Genomic DNA, 25,891 nt, shown 5'->3' with positions numbered 1-25,891 from the left:
TCTCAGGCGGTTAGTCCTTTGAACACTTTTGTATTAGGGAAAGGGAAGAATAAAAAGAATTCTCAGACTGTGTCGTTTTGAATTCTTTGACAAGGGAGAAGGGAGACACAAAAGAATTCAAGCAGTTAGTCCTTTGTTCTTTTGGGAAAAGGGAGAAGAGAGACACAAAAAGAATTCAGGCGGTTAGTCCTTGGCGAATTCTTTTTGGCAAAGGGAGAAGGGAATGAAAAGATGAATAGCACAAGTTTTCAAGGTTTAGAAAACCAGAAAAACTTTGGAAAGCTTTTGGCACAAAGAAGAAGAAGAAGAAGAAGAAGTTCAAAGATATTGAGGGCTTGTAAAAGATTGATTGAATAAGTGTATTGAAAAGCAAATCAAAGCCTTGCTTTTATAGACTCTTCATTTCTAGCCAAGAAGACCATTTACAAGAGTTATAACTTTTAGAAAAACTTAAAACCAATTTGAAAAAGTCAAAAACCTTTTGAAGAGTTACATCTTTTGATTTATTCAAAAACAATCACTGGTAATCAATTACCAAATCAGTGTAATCGATTACACAAAGCTTTTATGTGAAAGGATGTGACTCTTCACATTTGAATTTGAATTTCAACGTTCAAAGGTACTGATAATCGATTACCAAAACATTGTAATTGATTACAACTTTTTGAAATTAATTGGAACGTTATAAATTCAATTTGAAAACTTTTTCAAAATAATTTTGCTACTAGTAATCGATTACAGCAATCTGGTAATCGATTACCAGAGAGTAAAAACTCTTTGGTAAACATGTTTTTTGAAAAATCCATGTGCTACTCAGTTTTTGAAAAATCCTTTTCATACTTATCTTGATTAAGTCTTCTCTTGATTCTTGAGTCTTGAATCTTGAATCTTGATCTTGATTCTTGAATCTTGATCTTGATTCTTGAATCTTGATCCTTGAATCTTGATCCTTGAATCTTGATTCTTGAATTCATCCTTCTTCTTGAATCTTGAAGTGTTCTTCAACTTTTCCTCTTGAATTGTTCCAGAGATGCAAGAGAAGACCCTTGGGTTCTCATGAGCCTTAGGGTAGATTTTGCACCCATGGGCTCAGTAAAAGCCCTCTTATCTTTGAACATATTAGATTAGAATTTTATTATTTTTGGACCTTATATTTAGGACTTCATAATGTAGGTAGGGTACCCTAGAAATGTAGAATTTTTCAGCCCTTGTATTTTAGGGCACCTAGACTAGTTTTTGTATTAGGGGTAGTTTAGTAATTTCACATGCATTAAGTGAATATTTGATGTGTGTGTTGGGAAATAAATTTAATTGAATTGAGATAATCCCAATCCAATTTAATTTTAGAGGAGGAGGTGAGCATTTGCTTGCTACACCCCATTGCCACATCATATAGTCACATTTTGTGCATGTCCTTCATACCTTACATGCCTCATGACACCTAAGCACACTTAGTGGAGAATCTTGGACTTGATCTTCGATTAGTGGGCTGAACCATAGCTAAAATTCGCTAATCATAATTAGTGAAAATTTGGCTCCACAAATTCAATTTCAAATTCAGGTGAAATTTGAATAAAAAAATCAAATTTCCCTCCAGTTTTATGTGACACTTAGGCTATAAATTGTGGCCATGTGTGTGCATTCTTTTCAAATTTGATCATTTGAGAATTACACTTCAAATTTCAGACCTCATTTGAGGCACAAAATTCCGTACTCCTTCTCTCCCTCTTCCTCCACTAATCTTCTCCTACCTTCAAGCTCTTATTCATGGCTTCCTATGGTGGTGAACTTCTTCTTAACTCATCTTCTTCTTGAAGTAACGTCTCCAATCATCTTTCTTCCTTCTACATTCCTCTTCCATTGATCTTTAAGAAGCAAAGGACTCCATTGATGAAGAAGATCCAAGGCCTACAAGCTCCACATGGAGCTACATCATGTGGTATCAAGAGCATCTTCGTCTAGGTGATGTTATTTTGCTTCCTCTATCTTTTTGTTCGGTCAATTCACTTTAATTCCTTGTTCTTCATCTTATTCTCCATGTATATCCTCCATTATCTTGTGGTTTGGTGCTGTTTAGAGTAGATTCAAAAAAATAAATCGATTAAATCTTAGATCCACACTTGTTCTTGCATTTCTATGGTTCAAATTTTATAGATCTACTCTTGAATCATGTTTTTGTGTTGATTTTAGGTTCTATCATTTTCAGTCATAATATTCTTGAATTGAAACTTTAGATCTAAATTTTCTTCCAAAATATTGATTAGAAAAAAAAAACACAAAAATCTAAGTGTAAATCACTTAATCCATGTTGTCTTAGAGTCATGTTTAGTCATAATAATTGTCACATTATGTTCTAAGTTTGTGTTGAATTTTGATTTTGTTGATTGAATTCTAGATACATTTGTTTATGTATTCTTGTCATTCTTAGCCTATCTTTTGAATTTTAAGTCTAATTCATGCATGTTATTTAGTTCATAACATGTTCTAAATCAAATCCTAGAAGTAGTCTTGTTGTTGAACTTTGTTTTGTTTTCTAAGTTTCCTATATGATGCCAATGAAGAAATTGAGTTGTGGTGTTGAGTTGGGGCAAGATTTGTGAATCAAAATAAGTCTTAAGCTCTCTTGAATTTTGTTATTCAAGATAATTAAGCATAAGCAAACACAAATTTTAATTATCCAAGCCTTAAGCAACATAAACACTACTCTTGATTTCTAGGTTGAAATCGCTGGTGCTGGCAACTTGAACATATGAACTTATAAAAATTACTAAGAATTGGTCACTGCGAATTTTGAGCTACAATGTTTAGTGAATTTTATAGACATCTGGAACAAAATTCTTTTTACCCCCATATGGTATAGCTTCATCTTTCTATATGCAACAAATGACGATAAAATGCATATTGCCTCAAGACGAGCAACAAGTGTATAAGTTTCAGTATAGTTAATACATTCCTATTGTGAGTAACCTTTAGCAAGTAACTTGTCCTTGTTTCTCACAACCTTATCATCCACGTCTAGCTTGTTTTTGAACACTCACTTGGCTCCAACAAATTCCTTGTCTTTGGGTAGTTCTACTAGTTTCCAAACATCATTTTTCTAGAACTGGTCATGCTCTTCTTGCATGGTTTTCCAATCATTGATTATAATTTTTCTTATTGCCATATCTCTGTGTTTGGGCTCAATTTGTAAGATAAATGTTGTGTGTCCTTGAAGTCTAAGTGAAGCTCTAGTTTGGATACTCTTTGTTGGATCACCAATGATTTGGCTCACAAAATAGTTGGAAATTTTTATTGTCAAATTCTTCAATATGATCACTTTCGACTGAAGTAATGCATTTTTTTCCATTTTGGACTCTTTTATAGAATTTAAAGAAGACTCTAAAAGAATCATCTTTGTGGGCTAGGAACATAACCCATATCAATCTAGAATAGTTGTCCACTATGACAAGTTTATACCTTTTTCCTCTAATAAAGGCATATCTAGTTGGGACAAATAGATCAAGATGTAACAATTGTAAAAGTCTTGAGGTGGAAACAATTTTTTTTTGCTCAAAAAAATAATTTTTAACTTGTTTCCCTTTTGGACAAGCTTCACAAAGTAAATTATCTTTATGCATTCTTGGTAGTCCTCATACGAGATTATGCTTTTGTAGCTTTGAGATTAACCTCAAGCTTGCAGGGCCAAGTTTCTTATGCCATACCTAGTGATCTCCTTTGACAAAAAGTAGGCATGACACATTTTGATCTGATAGCTCATCTAGTCTAATCTTATAGAGATTACTTTTCCTCTTAGTAGAAAAGAGAAAAAAGTATGGACTTGTCACTATTCTGTACGATGCACTCATCCTTGTTAAAGGAAACATTATATCCATTGTCACATAATTGACTTATAACTAGTAGATTGTGTTTTAACCTTTCAACAAATAAAACATTATTAATAGGATGATATGGCGGTATACCTATCTTACCCACTCTTGTTATTAGCTCTTTTTTATTCCCTCCAAAAGTTATGGTTCCACTAGGGATCGAGTCAGGCATTGGAACATACACCTTTCTCCTGTCATGCGCCATGAGCAACCACTATCTAGGTACCATGATAGGTGTTTCCTTCCTGTTGTCAAGGACATCTGCAACATGAATTATCTTTTCCTTAGGTACCCAAATCTTTTGTGATCCTTTTTTGTTAGTTTTAAATGCATTAGATGACCATTTCTAGGTCGATCCCTGCACTTAGACGTCATATGTCCAACTTTACCACAAAAGTAACATACAACAATATTTTCATCACGAACATAAATTTCTCCCTCATACCCATTGCCAAATTTTCCTGTGGAACATTTACAATATCTTAATAGTTTGTTAAGACTTTCTATTCCACTAACAAACTTAGCCAATGTGAATTTTAAGGTGTCAATCTCCTCATGAAGTTTTACAACATCTTGAGGTTGGTCATTTAAATCCCCATTCTTCAAAAGTTTTCAAAGACCTTTTGTGAGAGTTTCTCATTCCACCCAAAGATCATGTTTACTATTTTCAAGGTCCTTATAATCTTTGTGTGTTTGTGCACACTCTCTCCATAGATTGTATCTTTCCCCTTTAACACAGATTGTATCTAATATATATTCTTTTTAAATAAGTTTTTTTTATTATTTAAAATTAATTAAGAAAACACAAAATGTTATGTATCTCATACAGTATTTTAATTATTAGTCACATGAACATGTAATTGAACATTTTCAATTAAATGTAATATGAGTCTCATATTAAATGTAAATGTAATTTTTAATAAAATTGTATTAAATGTAATGAGTTTCATATTTTAATTATTTGGTCCATTGTCTTTTTTTTAATGAAATTTGGTCCATGGTCTAGAACAATCTTTTCCTGACAGGTAATAATTTAGGACTAGTTAATAATTTCCCGTTTTTAAGACGGCATTGTTAGCAATTTTTAAATTGTAAACACACTCTCAATATCAAAATAAAAATATACTAAGCAACAAAAAACAAACTTTTAGGTCGAACGATAAACAGTGCGAAAAAGTACAACAATAAAATAACATTGTCCGCGGAACACGAGAGTGCAACTGCAAAGAAAGACACCAATAGAATAGCATTGTTGGCGGAACACGAGAGTGCAAGTTACTAGTAGTATAAGTTAACAAGAAATACCTTCACCAAAGCACTTGCTTCTTTCACATGGAGCAGAGAAAAAGCATATGGTCTCCCGTCACAGATCCAAGAAGTGGTTTCAACCGGGAATCCAGAACTTTCCACAGCCTCAAGCCCCCTCTCCGTCTCCCTCCCCCCAACGCCGCCGTCTCCGCAGCCGCCTTCGCCCTCTTCCTCCGCCGCAACTCGCAGTTCCCGGACTCCTCCACCGCCTTTATCGACTCTGCCACCGGCCACCGCCTCTCCTACGGCGAGCTCCTCCACCGCGCCAAAACCCTAGCCTCGAATCTCGCCACAATCCTCAAACTCACCAAAGGCGACACAGCGCTCGTTCTCTCACCAAATATTCTCCAAGTTCCGATCCTCTGCTTCGCGCTTCTTTCTCTCGGCGTGGTCGTCTCCCCCGCGAACCCTCTCTCCACGCGCTCCGAGCTCACGCGCTTCTTCAACATCAGCAACCCCTCAATTGTCTTCACAGTAACCTCCGTCGTTGAAAAAACACGCGAGTTTCAAGTGAAAACCGTGCTCCTGGACTCTCCCGAGTTCGACACGCTCACGAAGTCTCAGATTCACACAAAATACATCCAAGAGTAAAACAACTTAAACTCAAACTTCAATATTAAGCCTCACATATTGCTCATTTGTTTAAAGTAAAAAAATCTCACTCTCACATTTTACTTTAGGTGTGATTCTCATCAGAGGGGACTCGTGTCAAACATGCAAGTGACTCAGTCCGACGTGGCAGCGATTCTATACTCCTCGGGAACCACGGGAACGATAAAGGGTGTGATGCTCACGCACCGTAACTTAACCGCGATCGCCGCGGGATACGATACCGTTCGGGAGAAGCGGAAGGAGCCAGCGGTGGTGCTCTATACGGTGCCGTTTTTCCACGTGTACGGGTTCACGTTCAGCTTGGGGGCGATGGTGCTGTCGGAGACGGTGGTGATCATGGAGAGGTTCAGCATGAAGGCGATGCTGAGCGCCGTGGAGAGGTTCCGGGTGACGCACGCTACGATGGTGCCGGCGCTGGTGGTGGCTATGACGAAAGACTGCGTCATCGCCGGCTACGATTTGACGTCGCTGGAAGGGATCGTTTGCGGCGGATCTCCGCTGAGGAAAGAAACCGATGAGGCATTCAAAGCTAAGTTCCCCAACGTCCTCGTCATGCAGGTTGGTTTGCCTTCCTAAACTATAATAACAATTTTTGAAAGAAATTATTTATTTTTGTAAAAGGAATTGAGGATAACTAAAGCATTTTTAAGAAAAAAATTATTAAAAAAATTATACAGTCAATTAAAAAAAATAATACTTGTTCTGTTTCAGGATATATGATGTTTTATAAAAAAAATTATTTCAAAATATACGTTGTACACTATATTAAATAGTTTTTCCTAATGATACCCTTAATAAATACATAATACAAGTAATGAATAATTAATTAGAGAAATAAAAAATATATTAAGAAGTTATCTAATATTTTCTTTAAAATTCAATAAATTATATTCCTTAATACTTATTAAAAAATGTTAAATATCATATATTCTGAAATATAAGAAGTATTAATATGATTTTTAAGTATTTAATATAAAAAATAACAAATTTATTTCATATATAATCATTATTGGATGAATGGTACTGTAAAAGCTCTGAAAAATATTTCATGGTCTTACTCGACCAAGTCTATCTTTGGTGCAAGATATTAATAGTCTATAAATAAATAAAAACTTTTACACGTAAGTAAATAAAAAAATAGAAGACTTTTAATATAATTATCATAAAATTTCATAAAATATTATTTTCATCATCAATTTTTTTTAATCTTACGTTAATTCTCATTGTTTGAAAAGTATTATATCATGTTTACTTATAAGAAATGTTACTATAAATATTACAAAAATAAGAAGATTTTGTGTAATTTCATAAAAGATCAAGAATGATGAGTGTAATTTACTAAACAAAGTTTTATAAGTTGAAAATATATTTAAAAAAATTACATTTTCAATATATAATATTTATTTTTTATTTATTTTATGCTCACTAATTTTATTTCATCATTGTTTTTAATATGAATAATCGACATTGATTTTAGATGCTTGAGGTGTACACGGTGTAAATAAAAGGAGAGAAATAAAAAGTAACTATTGATAAAATAATATAATAGGAGAAAAATAGTATTTTTATCTTCTATTTTTAATTTAGATTTTGAAGTGGTCTTTTAACTTCTTTTATATTTAATTAGATCCTTTGACTTTTAAATCTTACCATATCCACATGCATCATCAATGACTATTTCAAACTCTTTTTTTATAGAGTCAAAACATTAAATTGTTTCTTTTAAATTATATCAAAATTATTCTCCAAGTAGAGATTAATTCCTTCGAGCTATGACTACATCATTTAAGATGATTTTTTTTAATAAAAAAGAGGTGCTCAAGTTCATCATTTATGTTGTATTTGATTGAGAGAATAAAAATAATTAAATAAAATAATTAAAAAAATAATATTTAAATTAAAATGAAATATAAAAAATATAAAAGCCATAAGGCTCGTATAATTTCTTCTGCATTTCTCTTTTTCCCCATCAACTAAACCCAACATTAGTAAACTGATGAGACCTCCTTAATCCAGGGTTTACCTTTTAACATAAAAAGCCGAGGTGGGACCTGCCTAATCTTACATCCAAAAATGTTGTCTACTCTTTCAATCTTTTTTGTAAAGATAATCTCCTTTAAGGAAGCACGTGACAGGATCTGGAGCTTTGAAAATGTTAACCTTAAACTTTAAAACCTCACTTATGCCTGTTTGGTAGCGACAGAGACAAGGAAAAATAGGATGAATAGAAATAAAATGGATAAATAAAAATTTAGAGAAAAACAAAGTAAACATGAAAGATATTTGAATTAAAAAATAGAGAAAATGAAAGGAAAGAAATAAAAAGATGAATAAAAATAGATAAAAAAAATAATAAAGTGAATATCACAAATTTTAAATTTATTTCCACTCTAATTATTTTTCATCAAACAATCAAATTATTTTTATCTCTGATCATTCTCCCAATTTTTTTTCCACCAAATATATATTACCGTCAGTTTGACAGCGCTAAAACTCACCAGAAAATAAATGAGAAGAGAAGGTACACTTTTTAATATATCTTCTCCCATTTGGTTTACAATTAACAAAGCATACCCTAATTAATTTAGTTAATTTTTGTTCAAATATTTTTTTGTCATTTTATAAGTAAAACTATTTTTATTATTATTTTCATTTTCTATCACGTCAAATGATTATAAAACAATTATTTTACTTTCTATTCCTATTATCTTTTTCCCACTTTTTTCATCTATCTTTTTTTCTTTATAAATCAAACAAAGTATTATATTCCTTGATAAAAGAAATACTTTAACATTAAAATAGCATTGACTCAATGAAGGAAAAAAATTATTTATTTTTTATTGTTCTAAACTCAAAGATTTCCAAAAATCCAATTTTGAAAATTAGATTGATTTCTTAGTTTTGATTTGTGAAACAATATCGTTAGATATGTTTCTTAAATGTTTCTGCTCTAGTGACTCAACTTAATCGAAACAAACACGAGCTTTTACTTGTTAAACCAAAATGTTGCTAACTTTTATCCCTTAAATATGTGGTTAGAGGTTCGATCCCTTCTTTATAGCTACAAAAAAAAAACATCTATTGAAAGAAATGAATCTCTTAAATGAATCTTTATATCTTGACGGATTAATCTTTAAGTCTTACAAAAGAATATTATGGTTCACCCCAAAAAAAATGTTAATAATTTGTGTGTGTTTTTGTTCTTTACCAAAAATATATATAATTATATAAGAATATATACGAGTTTTGGCATACAAAATATAAGATTTTGGGTGTTGGATAACACGAAAAATTAACTAACTTGTTTCAAAAAGCATTTTTTTTTGTTATTTTTATTTTCTGTTTTCACTTTTAATTATAAAAAAATACTCTATTTTTATTTTATTTTATACTTTTGAAATTTTACATATGAATTAGTGAAAATATATAATGAAAACAAAATATAATAGAAAAAACAGTTTTATTATTTCTTTGAATGTTTTTAAAATCATGAAACAAAATATAAACAAGTAACATTTTTGTAAATAAAAATAAAAATATAAAATATTTTTATATTCAAATGACAGTTTTCAAAGCTTGAAATTCTCTTTGATGGCAGATTTTGACAAAATTCTAATAAAGTTATACTAGAAGTTGACAAAAGGACAAACTTGATACAAAATAAAAAGGAATAAATGTTTATTGTTCCTACAAAATTTCAAATTCAAAATTTTAGTTTTCATATTTTATTTTTCAAATTTTTAGTCTCCCATTTATTTGTGTTTAGCATTTTGAGTCCTTCAAATAAGTTGAAGTCATTAATTAAGTGTCATGGCGGAGTTTGACTAAATATCTTGAGGGGCCAAAATAATTAAGCGATATACTTAAACTTTAAAGTCACATATAACATTTGTCATTCATGTATACTGGCGTAATATTTCGTGCCCTGCATGGGTGGATGTTAGGTTTATAATTTTCTTATATTATTATATTTTTTATAATATATTTATTAATTACTTTCAAATTTTATATATATGTATATATGTAAAAAATATATAAGATAATTATGAATATATATATATATATATATATATATATATAATTTTATATTATAAGTGTCTTGTTGATTTTTTTTCTAAAATAATGCATTTGAGATTATGCATAGGGTTGACAATGGGTGGGGTGATCCTTTATCGTCTTAGTAGGATAAATACTCGCTATGTGCTTGCTCGTTATTCGCACAATACCCGTTAAGAAGCAGATATCTGTGAATTTTGTTAATACATGGAAATATCCACGGGTATACATAGATATTTTTTTCAAAAATAAAAAATATTTTTAAAATATTTTTTAAGAAACATTTCTATTGTAATTTTTGTTTATTTTAATATTTTCTTGAAAAATAATTTTACTTTTTATAACTAAAGTTATTCAAATATTCTACCATCTACACAATTAAAAATACTCATGAATAATTGTAAATAAATAAATTTTGTGAACTCCAAATAAAATTATCTAAAAATTATTCTCTAAAATATAAACTCAAATAAAAATACACTAAAATATAAGTTTAATTAAAATTATACTCCAAAATATAAGTAAAAATAAAAAATATTTATAAAGAATATTTACGTATTTAAGGTAAAAAAATATTTAAGTATTTTAATATCAACTGAAAATATGTATCTGTAAGTACGTGTACCATCATATTTTCTTTCATGTTCATTAACAAACTGATAGTGAATATATATGTACGATTATACTCGTTATCCATGAATACTCACTAAAAAAATGCTTATTTAGTATTTATTATCCGCAAATATCTGTTGGTATGAATTTTTTATGTCATCTGTAGTTGTGCACATTATTTTTAACCAAATATAAAACAATTTACTGTACATTTATTTTCATAATATTTTTAATTAAATGATAAAATATATTTTCTAAATTTTTAATTAAATGGTTGAGCATAAATAAAAATATTGACAAATATTATAACTTATATTACTAGATTGGCATTTTAATTTATTATAATAAGAACTTTTAAAAATTATGATAATTAAAAATTTAAGATACATATTTAATTAAAATCATTATTAATTATATATTTCTATCAAATTTTCTATGGATAATTTTTATGTAACATCATATCATATGACTATTGTGTGTGCAAATGTCACGTGATAGTCCCACAAATGTGTCATAGTCCCCCAAATGTGTCATATGTCAAGTACTATTTGTATGACTTTAAGAATATTTTTTATCATTATAAAAAGTTTCATATTTTTATTTTAATCTCTAACCACTTTCTAATTTTAGTCTCTTCATAATACTTTCTATTTTTTCCCTTAATTTTCCATTATCTTATTTTAGTTTTTTTAATCTCTAATCACTTAATTTACTTATACATTCACCTTATTAACATCATAAAATATCGTTCAAACACATCTATGGCACATTTGTTTTTACATGTTTGGATATACCCTTTTGCACTCAACATTCAAAAACCTCAAGGATAGAATAGTAAAACATTTAGTCTCCAAGCTTAGCTTGAGAATTTTTACTATTGCATCCTATCAATAACAAAATGACAAAACAAATCAAAGGATGCCACATATATATATATATATATATATATATATATATATATATATATATATATATATATATATATATATATATATATATATATATATATATTTCGATTGCTTTGAGATACCTCACCCCAAAAACTCTACCAAAAAGGGAAAATTTTTCCTAACTTTGCCTTGTAATTGACATAGTGCAATAGTGAATGAATATCAAAGGTTTGGAATACATCAATACCAAAGAAATCTTAAATCTTTCCCTTGATATATATTAATAGAATTTGTAAAGATTGTTTAATTAGAGTTAAGTGTTAAAACTTCATTAGTTACTAAAAGGTGTAAGAGAACATGCATTAGAAGTTTCGACTCTCAATTTGGATTTATATTCATTTGTTGTTAAACAGGTCAAGTGGTTTTAATTCCACCGTTGTCACTAACCCCTAATAATAATTTAAACTATACTATGCAATAATGTTCATGAGATGAAAGTGGAAGTGGGTGAAGATCTTAGAGATTCCAAAAATCAATTACTAAAATAACATAAACAAATAATTAAAGACTAAAAAAATTAAATTTTATAACGATTTAACTCACAAAATGATAATTTTTAAGGGATAAAAGTCAAATTACGAAAGTTTTAGAGATAAAAGATATTCTTTGAATAACATAAATAACATTTGTCACGTGTTAGACACAATTGTCTCCAACATGGCATCAATCCCATATAATTGCCACATGGCATCTACATCACTACTTGTCATGGGACTGACACCCTCGGGAAGTATGTCAACACTTTCAACTCTAATTTAACCCTATATATGCAGAAAAATGCTTACAAAAAACAAACAAAATTTATAGGAAGAACTAAAATGAAAAATCTAAACATCCCAAAAAAGATTAAACTGAAATTTAAATTAAAGTCAGGCTATAAAAAAAAAACTGTTTTTACGTATAATGAGATGAGATGAAAAACAAAAGTAAAGAATAATAAAAAAGAATTTAAATGAAAATATGAAATATAAAATTTAAGGTATGGAAAATCATATTAATATATTATATTATACTAACATATGACATAGTTATTATTACAAATAATATCAGTATTTAAATATCAATTTTCTTTCATAATTTTATATTACTTTTTACATAAAAAATAAAATATTTTTAATTAACCTTCTCTTTTTCAAAACAAATAAGTAGGGGCATTTGTAGGCCGATTCAGACCAATTTTGATCAAATTCAAGATTCAATCCAATCAAATTTGATCGGTTTGGTTCGATTCGATTTTCATAATTTTTTTTTTGAAACTCAACCCAATCCATTCATGAACGTTTGGTTTGGTTCGGATCAACGGATTACCCATTAAATTTGATTTTTTTTCTTAGGACTACTATTTTATATCATAATTCATCCAAATATTCAGTACAATTAGTAAAATTGATTCATTTAATATCATCAATATAATATTCTAAAATAGATTAATATAAATTAAAATAAAATATTCTTTAACGAGATTTATTATAATAATCTGAATCACAACTATTTCCTACAAACTAATTTCTTGTAATAAGTTTTACTGCATTATATTTATTGTAACTAGATTTGTTAAAACAAATAAACAAAATCCTATCCATTAATATTATAAATATGGTAGAAAAAATAAATATGAAAAAATGTGAAACAAACAATAATTTATATGAAAGTAATTTCTTAATAATTCACTTATCGTTCCAAAAATCAAACTCAACCTCTATATAAATAATTTTGATTGATTCAATTCGATTTTAATCTAAATACATTAGTGACCTAACCCAAACTATTAGATCAATTTAGGTTAATTCAAATTTTTTAGACAGTAAACACTCTTAGAAATAAGTATAAAAATTGTGGCTGCACTAATAGAGGACACAATACATCATACATAATCGACCAGCAAAGTGGTTCATAGTTTTTTTTGTTTTAGCAAAGTACTGTAGGTGGTTGATGCCGATCGAGAAAGTAAAAGGTCCGGCAAAAGTGAAATCAGATATAATATTTTTTTAATGAAAACAAAACAAGAAAATGACCAAACACGTGTCCTTTACGTGAGTGTACAACAAGTTGAAAAAGGGATTTTAAATAATAATAATAATAATATTAAATATTTGAAATTGAAATTCTACTAAAAGAAAATCTGAATATCACATATCACATCTTATACAGCATTAAATTCAACAAAGCATATTCATTGTCATCTTGAATAGTGGGGTTGCACATTAGAGGTCTGCTATGGTACCAAGGGCACAAGAGTCAGGCACAAGAGTCAGTGTTAGAGGGAGCTGGTTGCCCGGTAGTAAATGATCAAATTTAAATGATTACAAATATAAATGATTTGATGAAACCAAGTATTAAGTAATTTATAATAATTCATATACCTACTCAATTAATTGAGTTAGATTTCATTGACAAATGATTACACATATTCATAGATATAGGAGAAGAGATCAAATTAAATTATTGTAACTTTAATAATTATTATGTTATTTTCATAACATGATAAAAAATATGATTTTTATTAATTTAACCGTTAAATTATATATACATGTTATTAAGATAATTTATGTCGAATTTTATCTAAATTAAATAATAACAAAAATATAATTAATTAATTCATATTTTATTATATTTTAAAAAAATTATATTACATTAATTTTAATCTATATGTAAGATAATAAATGATTTTAGATTAGTATGTAATTTTATGTGTAATTTATATAAAAAGAATTTTTAATCCAATGATGAATTTTAAAAAAATTATTCAATTAAAATTTATAAAATAATATATTGTCAAAATTATACGGGTAGAATTTGATCCATTTGGATATAAATATAATATATAATTAATGTGATAAAAAATAAACTAAAAATTAGAGTAGAAATGAGTTGTAAGAGATTAAGATATATAAATATGATTATTCCAAAAAAAAAACCCCTCAAGATTCAGCAGTCATGATTCGATTTGTTTTAATTTTTACTTTATTTTATTTAATTTATTTCTTATGTTTGAGATTTGAGCAAGTCACTCGATCCTGTGATTGCAGTGAATCCATGACCCCACATATGATGAGCTTGAACCTGCCAAAATAAAATAATGTCTAAAATTCAATTTTCTTCTGAAGTCTACAGGACTACACAAGTAAACTTACAAATAGCAACCAGAAAAAAAATAATTTATATACAGTACATATCTTATAATTTGTAGTAATTAATCATGCACTCTGTCATATAAATGAAAGGAACTATCAAGTGGCCCACTGTAATAGCAAAACGGAATCCAAAATGGCCTAACAAAACACAGCAACATAATTAAAAATCGAAAAATGGAATTCCTTACATTCAAGGCAACAAATTTCAGGAGCAAACTAAACAGATCATTGAATAAATGAGCATGGATTCAAAACTTACTAAATAATTCAAGACAAATAGTTTCCTTGACATCAAAATATTTCCCCTTTTCATGTCTATCTAACATTCAATTAACTTTTAAACATCCCATGCCAATGATATCATATCTAATTAATATTCTTGTTTTGGCAATGCCCATATCTAATATTCTAATGTCTACCATATACTGTCCTCTTAACCTTTCCTTCCATTCTTATCACGTGCTGGCAGGAACATAGTATACTCTCCCTTATTTCTCTTTTTAATACATCCTTTAACTAGAGTTTTATAATTAGTTTAAAAGATCATGATTAGACATGACAATGGGTGGGGTGGGTACGGGTATTATCTCCTCAATTTTTTATTCCGACTCCCCAACATATCCTTATACCTGTATCCGATACCTGACAGGTTTAAGTTTATTATCTCATCCCCGTACCCATCGGGTACTCGTTGGGTATTGGGTATTCCCGACCCCGTCCCATACCCAATTCAAATTAGAAAAATATTTTTTGTAAAAAAAATATTAAAAATTTGATTTTAGAATAAATAAATTGATTGTTAAACATTTATTTTTAACCACTTATATATCAATAAATTTATTATAGCGCATGTGTCTACAAAAATCATTAAGAAAATAATATTAAATTATGTAAAAATTCTGAAATAAAATTAACTAGTAATAAAAATTCTATGCCTTTTGATTAAATTATGCAAAAATTCTAAAGATTTTAAGTGGCGGGATGGGTTCGGGTTCGGGGTTGGGATGGATCTAGTAATTACATACCCGTACCCGACTTTTGATTATCGAGGAAAACCTGAATCCATACCCGGTCAACTCAGGTATTACCTGTCAAAGTCGGGACGAATTCGAACGGGTACTTACAGGTACAAGTTTTCTTGTCATGTCTAATCATGATAATACAACTTAACAAGTAATCTAGACCTGTAGTGATACATGCAACATTAAATTACTGAAGAGAAAACTTTACCGTTAATAATAGTCTTAATCTACTAGAATAGTTACATCCAATGTGTGATCTAGAGCAAAAATAATAAGATCATAGTAGATGAACATGACACTGAGTTAACAAGAAATACTTTCATCAAACAAAGCATGTTCTTACACATGGATGAGAGAACAAGAATAAGCTCACCCCATATAGACCCAAAAAGCGGATTCAACCGCGCTTCTATGACCTTCCCCAGTCTCAAGCCACCACTCCTCCTTCCTCCTCCGAATGCCGCTGTCTCCGTCTCAACCTACGTCCTCCCCCTCCGATGCAACTCGCTGAGGCCAAACTTGGTCACCGCCATTATCGATGCCGCCACCGGCCACCTCCTCTCCTACGGGGAGTTCATCCATCGTGCTCAAATCCTAGCCACCAACCTCACCATCGTCCTCAAACTCTCCAAAGGCGACACCACACTGGTTCTCCACCCAAACCTAATCCAAGTTCCAATTCTCTACTTCGCACTTCTTTCCCTCGACGTGGTCCTCTCTCCAGTGAACCCTCTCTCCACGTGCTCTGAGCTCACGCGTCTCTTCAACATCAGCAATTCATCAATCATCTTCGCAGTATCTTTAGTCGCTGAAAAAACACATGAGTTTCATGTCTGAACAATCCTCCTTGACTCGCTCGAGTTTGACTTGCTCACTAAGAACATCTCTAGTGCAAGTTTCTTCCCAGTTGTGGGTTCCTTCATTGTTGAGAATCGTTTCTTATATAATAATTAAAAAAATGATTTTCTCACCCAGAACAGATATCTAAACCATTAAAAAATTATTGTCACATAGAACAGTTTAACACGAGGGAAAATAACTGTCACCTAGAACAGATATCTAAACCATTAAAAGATGATGTTGTCACAGAGAACAGTTTAACATGAGGGAAAATAACTGTTCAAGAAAAGAATAGTAAACAGAAACTCATTGAACAACCACAATAAATCCCAATAATCATCAAATTTGAAAAAAAATGTGATTCAAATCCAGATTCAAGCAAAATAATAAAGGGGGAAAAAGGAACAAAGGGGAAAATCAGATGCCAACAAAGGTGATGATAGACGTACGATGACGGAGGTGTTGACGTCAACGAAGGTGATGCCAGGCGCAACCATGGCCGAAGATGCGACCATGGTTGGAGGTGTTGACGCCAAGTGAAGGTGAGGCCATACGAAGGTGATGGCAGCGGGAAGGAAGAAGATAGAAAGGTGACCATGTCGGCAATGAAGGAAAGATTGCGAGTGACTCGGAGATCCTGTGCGAGTGACTTAGTCCGACGTGATAGTGATTCCCTACTCCTCTAGCACCGCAGGGAACATGAAGGGCGTGATGTTGACACATCGTAACCTAACAACATTAGCCACGAGATACGACGTCGTTAGGGTGAATAGAAAGCACCCCGCAATGTTCCTCATTACAACGCCGTTTTTGAATGTGTACAGGTTTGTGTTAGTTCTAAGGGTGGTGGTTATGTCGAACACGATGGTGCCCAAAGAGAGGTGTAGTTTGAGGGAGATGCTCACCTCCGTGGAGTGTAAATCTTAAAGAGTTTTCTAAATTAACAATTATAGAAAACCAATAGAATCTTGAAATATATGATTCTCACAAATATTAAGTAAACAATACATACCTTTAATCATAGTGAAATTTCTTTCCGATGCACTTTAATTCCTTGGAAGAAGAAAAAATATAAAATTTTACTTCCTTGACTATTATTTCTATCTTTGCATTCATGATGATTAGGGTTAGAGGTAACACTTTTCTATCATGAAAAAGATCTTGTCTCACGTTAGTGAATATTAATTCCTTTATAAACATTACTCATATCAAACAACAGTTAAATTTTTCATATTAAATCTAATTACAATTTAATCATTAATTATTATTTATTTATTTATTATTACTTACATAAGTCACATATTAATTCTAACATGGGAAGGTTTTGAGTGACGAATCTCGAGGTGGTGCCAGCCCATATGCTGGCTGTCATGAAAGACGGGGTCACCCATAGGTGCGATTTGAGGTCGTTGGTACAGGTTTGACCATGTAATCATAATCTCAATAACATAAATTTTAGAATTATTGATAAATATGAAGAGAAAAAAAAGTAGTGTTTTTTAGTACGAATTAATTATTCCGAAATCGAGCAAGTACAGTGAGGTACATGTAAAAGTTCTTTTCTCACACAAAGGTGTTCAATGTTCATGTGTGTAGTGTTGATGTTTTTCGCTTTTGGATAAGTCAACACCTGAATGACTACAATTTAATTTTTATCACTAAAATTGTTGACAAAAAAATAAGATGAGGAAATAAAAATATTAATTTTGCTTGTAATGAAATAAGATGAAAACAAAAACGTAGAGAATGATAGAAAAAAATGTAAATGAAAATATTAATTGTAAAATTGAAGGTATGAAAAATCATACTATAATGTTAGTTATACCAACCTACGATGTAATCATTATTACAAATAATAACAGTATTTAAATATCACTTTTCTTTCATTAGAGTTTATTTAAAAGAATTGCAAAAATTTTTTTAAATGAAAATACGCCTTTCTTGTGACTTTAAAAAAAAGGAAAGAAAAACATGTTAAAAATAAAGGTAACAATTGATAGAATTAATAATATTTTCCACAAATTATGTTTTTTCTTCTTTTTTTGTTCAAATGATGTGCGTCTACATGTATATAATATATTAATATCTCCTAAAAATGTATATCAAAATCACATTTATTCCTTACATAATATACTTTTGAAAAGAGACGAAAAATTTTATGTGTAACTAAATTTTAAAATGAAAATTAATCTCATTGTCAATCAAAAGGATGGGAGAATATTTTAATTTTTTACAGGAGAGCTAAAGTCCTAAAAAAAAGAGAAAATAATTGGAATATTCTTGTTACTGTTTTGTATTACACTTTTTATAACATCTTGTTTTTACAATAGATATTGTTTATATTTTTTCTTTTATCAAGAAATTATACAAATTTAATTTCTCGTTCGCAAAATAATGTAGGGATACGGTTTAACTGAGTCTGCAGTTACCCGAACCACTCCAGAGGAGGCAAATCAGGTGGGAGCAACAGGTAAACTGATACCAAATATAGAAGCCAAAATTGTGAACCCAGAAACAGGGGAAGCCATGTTTCCCGGTGAACAAGGAGAACTCTGGATCAGAGGACCTTATGTTATGAAAGGTAATTAATATTATTATTATTATTATTAGAAATTAATTAACATGAGAGTATAATGCAGGACTTTGTTGGGTTTTCATCTATTACATTATTTTTGTTATGTAAAATTGTATTAATACGTGATTATTGTTTGTTGTCACACGCACAATGCATGGATGATGATCAGGTTATTCTGGTGACCCAAAAGCAACTTCAGCAACTTTGGTGGATGGGTGGTTAAGGACTGGGGACCTCTGTTATTTTGATAGCAAAGGTTTCTTGTATGTTGTAGATAGGTTGAAAGAGTTGATTAAATACAAGGGCTACCAGGTAGTAACCTATTATTATTATTAAAAATTTGTAACATATTGATGCAATTCCTTATATGTGGTTTTAAGATCAGAATTAGGGTAAGGGTTAAGGAAAATGGCATAAATAAAACTTCAATTTTGATGGCAGAATCACGTAAGTTTTTTTTTTTTTTTTTCTGAAAACAAAATCACGTAAGTTAATTTACTTAAAGAAATGTTTCGATATTTTCTGTTACAAATATTAATTTCCTAATTGATAGTATTTTATTTGTCCCATTGAAAACCATATCACTGTACATTTCAGGTTGCTCCGGCAGAGCTAGAAGAGTTACTCCTATCTCATTCAGAGATAAATGATGCTGCAGTTATTCCGTAAGATTCTAATCACCTAACGAACCAAATCTCTTATTTTGTAATATTATCTTTTGCTAAAACGTACAAGCAATGTTTTCCATAGCAATCAATTAATAAATATACAAAATAAACACGAGTTTCATAAATCTAATTGCTCAACATTCAAAAAATATTTTTAAAATATTAAAACATATAAACATAAAAGGAAAATAACCCCTCCGTTCAAAATCAATAATAAATATTCAAAATAAACATACTTTTCATGAATATAATTTGCTCAATTTTTAAAAGACTTTACATAAATGTTTTTTTAAACAAACTTATTATCGGTATTGGACACTTAATTTACCCTAATCATAATCATATGTGTGAAGTGGGTGAGTTAAGTTATATTTGGTAAAACTAGTTAACATATTAGCAGAAAATTAAAAAATAAACTTATTAAATCATAATATTCGGTAAAATTATTTATTAAAGTAGTTAAAAAATATAAAATGATAAAAAATAATAAAATTATAATTTATTTAAAAAAAATAATTAAAAAGTTTGATAAATATATTAAGGATATATATATATATATATATATATATATATATAGAAATTAACATTTTAAATAACGATACTTCAAATAACATTTAAAAAAAATATTAAAAGTTATTAAAAAAATTTACTAAAACAAAATTTTTTTACTAAACAATGAATCAAGTTTTTTAGATAATAAGAAGTTAAAAACTTAAATGTCATAGTGAGTAAACATCACCATGGGTGCAAAGAAAAAAATAAAAATGTCAACTGGTCTTTAATTTTTATATATTTCGATGTCTCTATCCAGCAAACTGTCTTATTCAAATCTTGCGTACTAGAGGTTTTTAATCATTTTTGGTGGCCACATATATACGGACAAGAGTCGGTGCGAGAAAAGAAATCCATTATACTATTATTCAATTATGAATTATTATTTAATTCTCCACTACAAAGATACTATTTTAAAATCCTTATTAAAATATAAAGTTGGATCTCAAGATTCATGTGTCACTAATTTTTATATCGAATCTTTATTTTTAAGGTTGATTAATCATTTCTATACTTGTATTATCTTTTTGTCTGAGTCTTATATATTTAAAAATCTATTGGACAAATAACCTCAATAATTTAATAGAGGTGACTTAAATTTTAAAACTTTTCCATTAACAAATTTTAACTTCCTTTTAAATGATATATGATAGGCTTAAAATGCAGAAGAAGAAATAATCAATTTAATAATGTTTTTTTTAAATGCGCAAGATAGAGTAAACTACAATAAAATAACTAGATAAGGAAAGAGAGAATTACAAACTTGTTTTATCCTGATTCGGCCACTTCTTATGTCTACGTCCAGTCCTTAAGTAATCCACTTGAGATTTTTCACTATATTTGTAAACTCATTACAACTTCTGAACACACATTAGGATTCCTCTCCTTTATGTTCAAGATTCTCACAAGTCAAGAGACGAACAATCTCTTGATCACAACAATGTTTTTAGAATGTACAAAAAAATTTCTCTCTTTTAGAGATGATAATACAAATTGAAGATCTTAGAAGAATACTCAATTGATTTACAAGTGTTTGACCAATAGTTGTTTAGAGAACATTTGACAATTAAGTTCTATTTTTTAAAATCTCTCTCTTACTTTTCGAAGTTAGACATATATATATATAGGCCCATTGTACTTTTTCAAAATGGTTTGAAGAAATGTGTATTTTCAAAAAGCTTTTCTGAAATTTTCTCACTGATAATCAATTACAGAATTCTAGTAATCGATTACACAATTAAATTTCTAAAGAATCATGACTTGTCAAAGGTTTTTTTGAAATTTCTTCACTGGTAATTGATTACAGGATTTTGGTAATCGAATACACAGATCAAAATTCAAACAGCTTTGTGCCGTTAATAAAAAAATATCTTCATAAACTCTCTGATAATAGATTACACAGTCTGATAATTGATTACCAGATCAAAAATATCTTTTTGAACTGATTTAACCTTTGATAAAAGAGTGTTTGATACTAAAGATGTTGAGGTCAAACTAAAGCAATCAAATTGAGATTCTTTAAATAAACTTACTAAGTTCTTATCTTAGATTTACTTAATCTTGTTTGCTTGACCTTGAATTAATCTTGAAACAATCTGTGTTTGCTTAACCTTGAATATTTCTTGAAATGATCTTATTTAATTATACTTTATCATCATTAAAAACCTGTATTTATACATTTAAATTCACAAAATCTATCTTTTTATGTACAAAAAAAAATATCTCTTTTATAGAGTGTTTTTTAATAAGATGCTTTAATAATTTATAAGGTAACTAATTTATAGATTAATTTGATCAAATTTTTATATTTTGGTCCTTATGCTTCTATTTTGCAACGATTTTGCATCGTCATAAACCCATTAATAGGACTAAAATATTAAAAAAAATGGATTTTTAAGAATAAAGAACTAAAACAAAATTTTGGTACAAATATAAAAGACTAAATAATTAAGGATATGTTTAGATAAATTTCTTCGTAAAAAAAATAATTTTTTTCATATAAGTTATGTGTAAGCTAATTTGTAAAAATTGTTTTATAGTAACTCCTCCAAAAACTAATTTTTAACTCATGGAGAAAGTTTGTTTTTATGCTTGAGAAGTACTTATATGGAGGGTCTAGTTAATTATTATCATTTTTATACATGGAAAGGAAATCAAGAAAACTAGCAAAATAGATGGGGGTAGAATGCTTCCCAGTTTTTATATGATATCTAAGTAAAAATTAATAATAACCTCCACACATCATTAACAGATACCCTGATGAAGTAGCAGGCCAAGTGCCCATGGCGTTTGTGGTGAGACAACCTCAAAGTTCCCTTGGCGCAGCAGAAGTTATTGATTTTGTTGCCAAACAGGTGCTTTAATATTTGATAATATGTAGCGATATTAATAATATTTATTCATATTTTTTAATAACATTTTTATTAAGTATTAAGTTAAAAAATGTTGTTAAGAATCACATACTGTGTTGTAGTGAATTTCCCTTGTGCTTAATTTCTTTTGCACATTTAGATTTCAGTTTTACTCCACATGACGCATTGCCCCCTCTTGTTTGCATGTTGAATTGAGCTAGCTACTACATATCAATACTTTTATTTTGGCATGTGTTTTCTTGGCTGCAGGTTTCACCGTACAAGAAAATAAGGCGTGTAGCATTTGTTAATTCCATACCCAAGAATGCTGCGGGAAAGATACTGAGGAAGGACTTAAAACTGGCGCTCTCTAGGTTGTAATATGCTTCATTTTCGTTTTATAAGTGGTGTTTGATTTAGTCTTTTGCTCCAAATGAAAAAAAAAAAGAAGAAGCAATGCGTGTGTTCAGTTTAAGAATTTATATGTAATGAAAGACCTTCTTTTGTAAAATAGATCTTGAACTTTATCAAATGATGTAGTATAGTAACTTCTCATCACATCTATAATTTGTTTACTTAAGGTTTTAAAATGTGTGGACGTGAAGAGAAATTTAAATTTATGTCCACAGTCTTAATTTGACCTTTTTGAGAGAAGAATGATAAGGAATTATTCTCTGCTGATAGCTAGAATTTTGACACAGATACACATCCTGAATTATCTAATGGCATAAAAGTTTAGCCAGGTCATGAGTAAAGAGAAATGTAACTGTGTAACCCAACATAGACTATTCACATCAAAAACCTAGTAATAAATATCCATTATTTAGACAAATGCTATAATTAAATTAAGAATCTCCATAATTGATATAATTAGTAATGATCAAGGAGATTAATTTAATTTTTTTAGTGGAGAGATTAATTTAATTAGAACTATAAAATTATTGTATTTAAAATATTAAATTATTGACAAAGCACATATAATAAATTTAAGTAATATTTCAAAAGATAGTATCGGCTAAGGATACAAATTGTACACACATTTTATATAAAAAAAAATTAAAAAAGGAAACACGTGAATAAGGCAAATATATATATAATCTCAGTAAATGGTCCAAACATCTTAATTAATAATGCTAATATAATAGAAAAAAGTGTCTTCATCAAATATCTCAAGATAGAATCTTTACATATATAAAAGAAAGTAGGTGAGAGTAGTTGTAAAAATATATTTTTGGTGGGTAAACAAAAAAACAATAGGCTTTAATTAGTCATAAATGTTGAAAGGGATAAAAATTTAAGAGGCATACAAATAATTCATAAAAAAATGAATGGCCATATCAAGCAAAAACGAATGGTTAAAATTAACAATTTATGTTTTATTTTAATGCTTACAAAATTAATAAATTTTGAAATAATCTTTATAATTTAATATAATTTTCGAAAAATACCGACTTAGATTTAGATTTTAAAAAATGTCCATATCAATTTTTTTTTTTAGTTTCTTTGTTTCTTTTGATTGATAATAATATTTATGAACCCTTAAATTATAACCGTGTAATTTTTTTCTATTAATTTTGCTTCACCAAATAGATATATGTTTTTCTTTTGTAAAATACGCACTCAGATTATGTTTTTAAACTTTTTGTTTAAACACTTTTCTCACTAGTCACTAATGCCTTCATTTCATTTGCCACGAAGAAAAATTTTGGTTTAAACTCTTCATAATTTAATTACCCTAATAATGGGATGTGAATTCAATTCAAATAAACTTATTTTCAGTTTTTTTATTATAATTTCTCATTAGTTTTAAACACTTTTTTAATTTAGTTAATGTAAATAGTGAGATGATCAAATGAAAAAAATAATTTTGATAATTATTATCAACATTTCAATAAAATAATATATAATTCAACATAATCATTTATTATTCCAAAATATAATTAATAATTAATGTTTTGTATGAAATAAGTTCCTTTGCACTGGGTTTTGAAAATATTAAAAGATTAAAATTTATTTGTTACAATTTTATTATTATTAAAACCAATAAAATCATGTTTAATTCTATTTAGTGGTTCAAATGTTTTTGAATTTGTAAGGTCAAACTTTCAATGCCCATCATTATAGTGATAATAACTACTAAATACATCTTTGATGCTGTAAAGCCTATAGAATACCTATAAATAATCATTGTTGGAGTCTAAGCTTCACACTAAAACAAAATCTAATAAGCCATTTATGGTAAGAGTGAGAACTTAAAAGAAGTAAGGACTGCAACTCTTCACAATTGCAATGGTGGGACATAATTTCAATTCAGTTATTCCACTTTTGTTTTAATTATGTGTTTTTATTTAGTTCCAAAATTGCAATCAACATCAAATTTTCCTAACATTTGAAAATACAATGAACTCTCTCTCCCTCTTTCTTTGTATTATATGTCATTTGTTGAAAATTATAAGCAGTAGTATATAAACACAAATTTTCAACTCCATAACAACCAATGCAAATAAATTAGTGATATAATTACTCTTTATTGCATAAACTTTATAAATACCATATTTTAACTTCATATTATGACTTTTAGTCGATCTCGCATATTTTTTTCTTTTTAATATATAAAGATAAAGATCTGTTTTGCTAGCTAGGTTTGGTCTTCAAAATAAAAGAGATGAAAACTCTCATGCATGGTTCCTTCATTTCAAATTCTCTTGACCACATGGTTTTCAACTGTAACAGGATATTGGATATAAGTAAATGATTTTTGGAAAATTAGATTTTAAGGAATTTTCTTATTTGTGTTATCTTCTCACAATTATTCCTATTTTATCATTCTTTTAATTATGTCTTTAGAAATGTTGCATCACTTACAATTTAGGTGATTTCTTTTTTCTTTCAATTAGTGAGGTTTGATTTGTATTTTGTATGCATTGATTTGTATTTTATTATTATTATTATTATTATTATTAATTTCATCTAGAGTTTTCATCATATTATTTGAGATCATGTTTTTTGAAAAATATTTAATCTCTTTTTTATTTATTTTTTCTAATAATTTTATTTTTCTTTACCCTACATTTTTATTCATTAGATATGTATGTTTTTGGTTTGCTTCAACCACTTTCCACCAAGTATACTTTTAAAAATATAAATATTTAATTTGTTTTTGTTGAAGTATATATTTATATATTTCTTCCATTTGATAATTAATATTTCTTTACCAAAATTAATAAGATATATTACCAAACAATGTTTTTAAAAATGTCAATAATTTAGTATTTAATTATTTTGTTCAAATCATATGTATATTATTTAACTAATTTAGTTTATTTAATGAATAATTAAATTTCT

The 25,891-nt window shown here is 28.8% G+C and overlaps 2 protein-coding genes across 2 annotated transcripts; both read left to right on the top strand.

Annotated features, from left to right (window-relative positions):
* The first annotated feature begins 5,093 nt into the window (after positions 1 to 5,093).
* On the top strand, positions 5,094 to 23,108 carry LOC114412288 (4-coumarate--CoA ligase-like 9). The gene is made up of 7 exons (XM_028376117.1): positions 5,094 to 5,761; positions 5,855 to 6,344; positions 18,801 to 18,981; positions 19,145 to 19,287; positions 19,573 to 19,640; positions 22,447 to 22,549; positions 22,817 to 23,108. The coding sequence occupies exons 1-7, from the start codon at positions 5,199 to 5,201 to the stop codon at positions 22,925 to 22,927; spliced, it is 1,659 nt and encodes a 552-aa protein (XP_028231918.1). The 5' UTR covers positions 5,094 to 5,198; the 3' UTR covers positions 22,928 to 23,108.
* On the top strand, positions 15,525 to 18,064 carry LOC114412289 (4-coumarate--CoA ligase-like 7). The gene has a single exon (XM_028376118.1). It carries the CDS (start codon positions 15,894 to 15,896, stop codon positions 16,395 to 16,397), a length of 504 nt encoding a protein of 167 aa, XP_028231919.1. The 5' UTR covers positions 15,525 to 15,893; the 3' UTR covers positions 16,398 to 18,064.
* Positions 23,109 to 25,891: the final 2,783 nt, after the last annotated feature.

The sequence above is a fragment of the Glycine soja genome, chromosome 5, assembly GCF_004193775.1.
Source record: "Glycine soja cultivar W05 chromosome 5, ASM419377v2, whole genome shotgun sequence".
In the NCBI taxonomy this organism is placed as follows: Eukaryota; Viridiplantae; Streptophyta; class Magnoliopsida; order Fabales; family Fabaceae; genus Glycine; species Glycine soja.
Note: the sequence above shows the minus strand (reverse complement) of the source record. Positions and strands in the feature narration are given on the sequence as shown.

What these genes read in the sequence shown, in the direction of transcription:
- LOC114412288 (XM_028376117.1), top strand. Translation starts at nt 5,199, where the DNA reads ATGGAGCAGAGAAAAAGCATATGGTCTCCCGTCACAGATCCAAGAAGT. An exon ending in AGGACCTTATGTTATGAAAG is followed by an intron (nt 18,982 to 19,144) that starts GTAATTAATATT and finishes GATGATGATCAG; the next exon opens with GTTATTCTGGTGACCCAAAA. An exon ending in AATGATGCTGCAGTTATTCC is followed by an intron (nt 19,641 to 22,446) that starts GTAAGATTCTAA and finishes CATCATTAACAG; the next exon opens with ATACCCTGATGAAGTAGCAG.
- LOC114412289 (XM_028376118.1), top strand. Translation starts at nt 15,894, where the DNA reads ATGTTCTTACACATGGATGAGAGAACAAGAATAAGCTCACCCCATATA.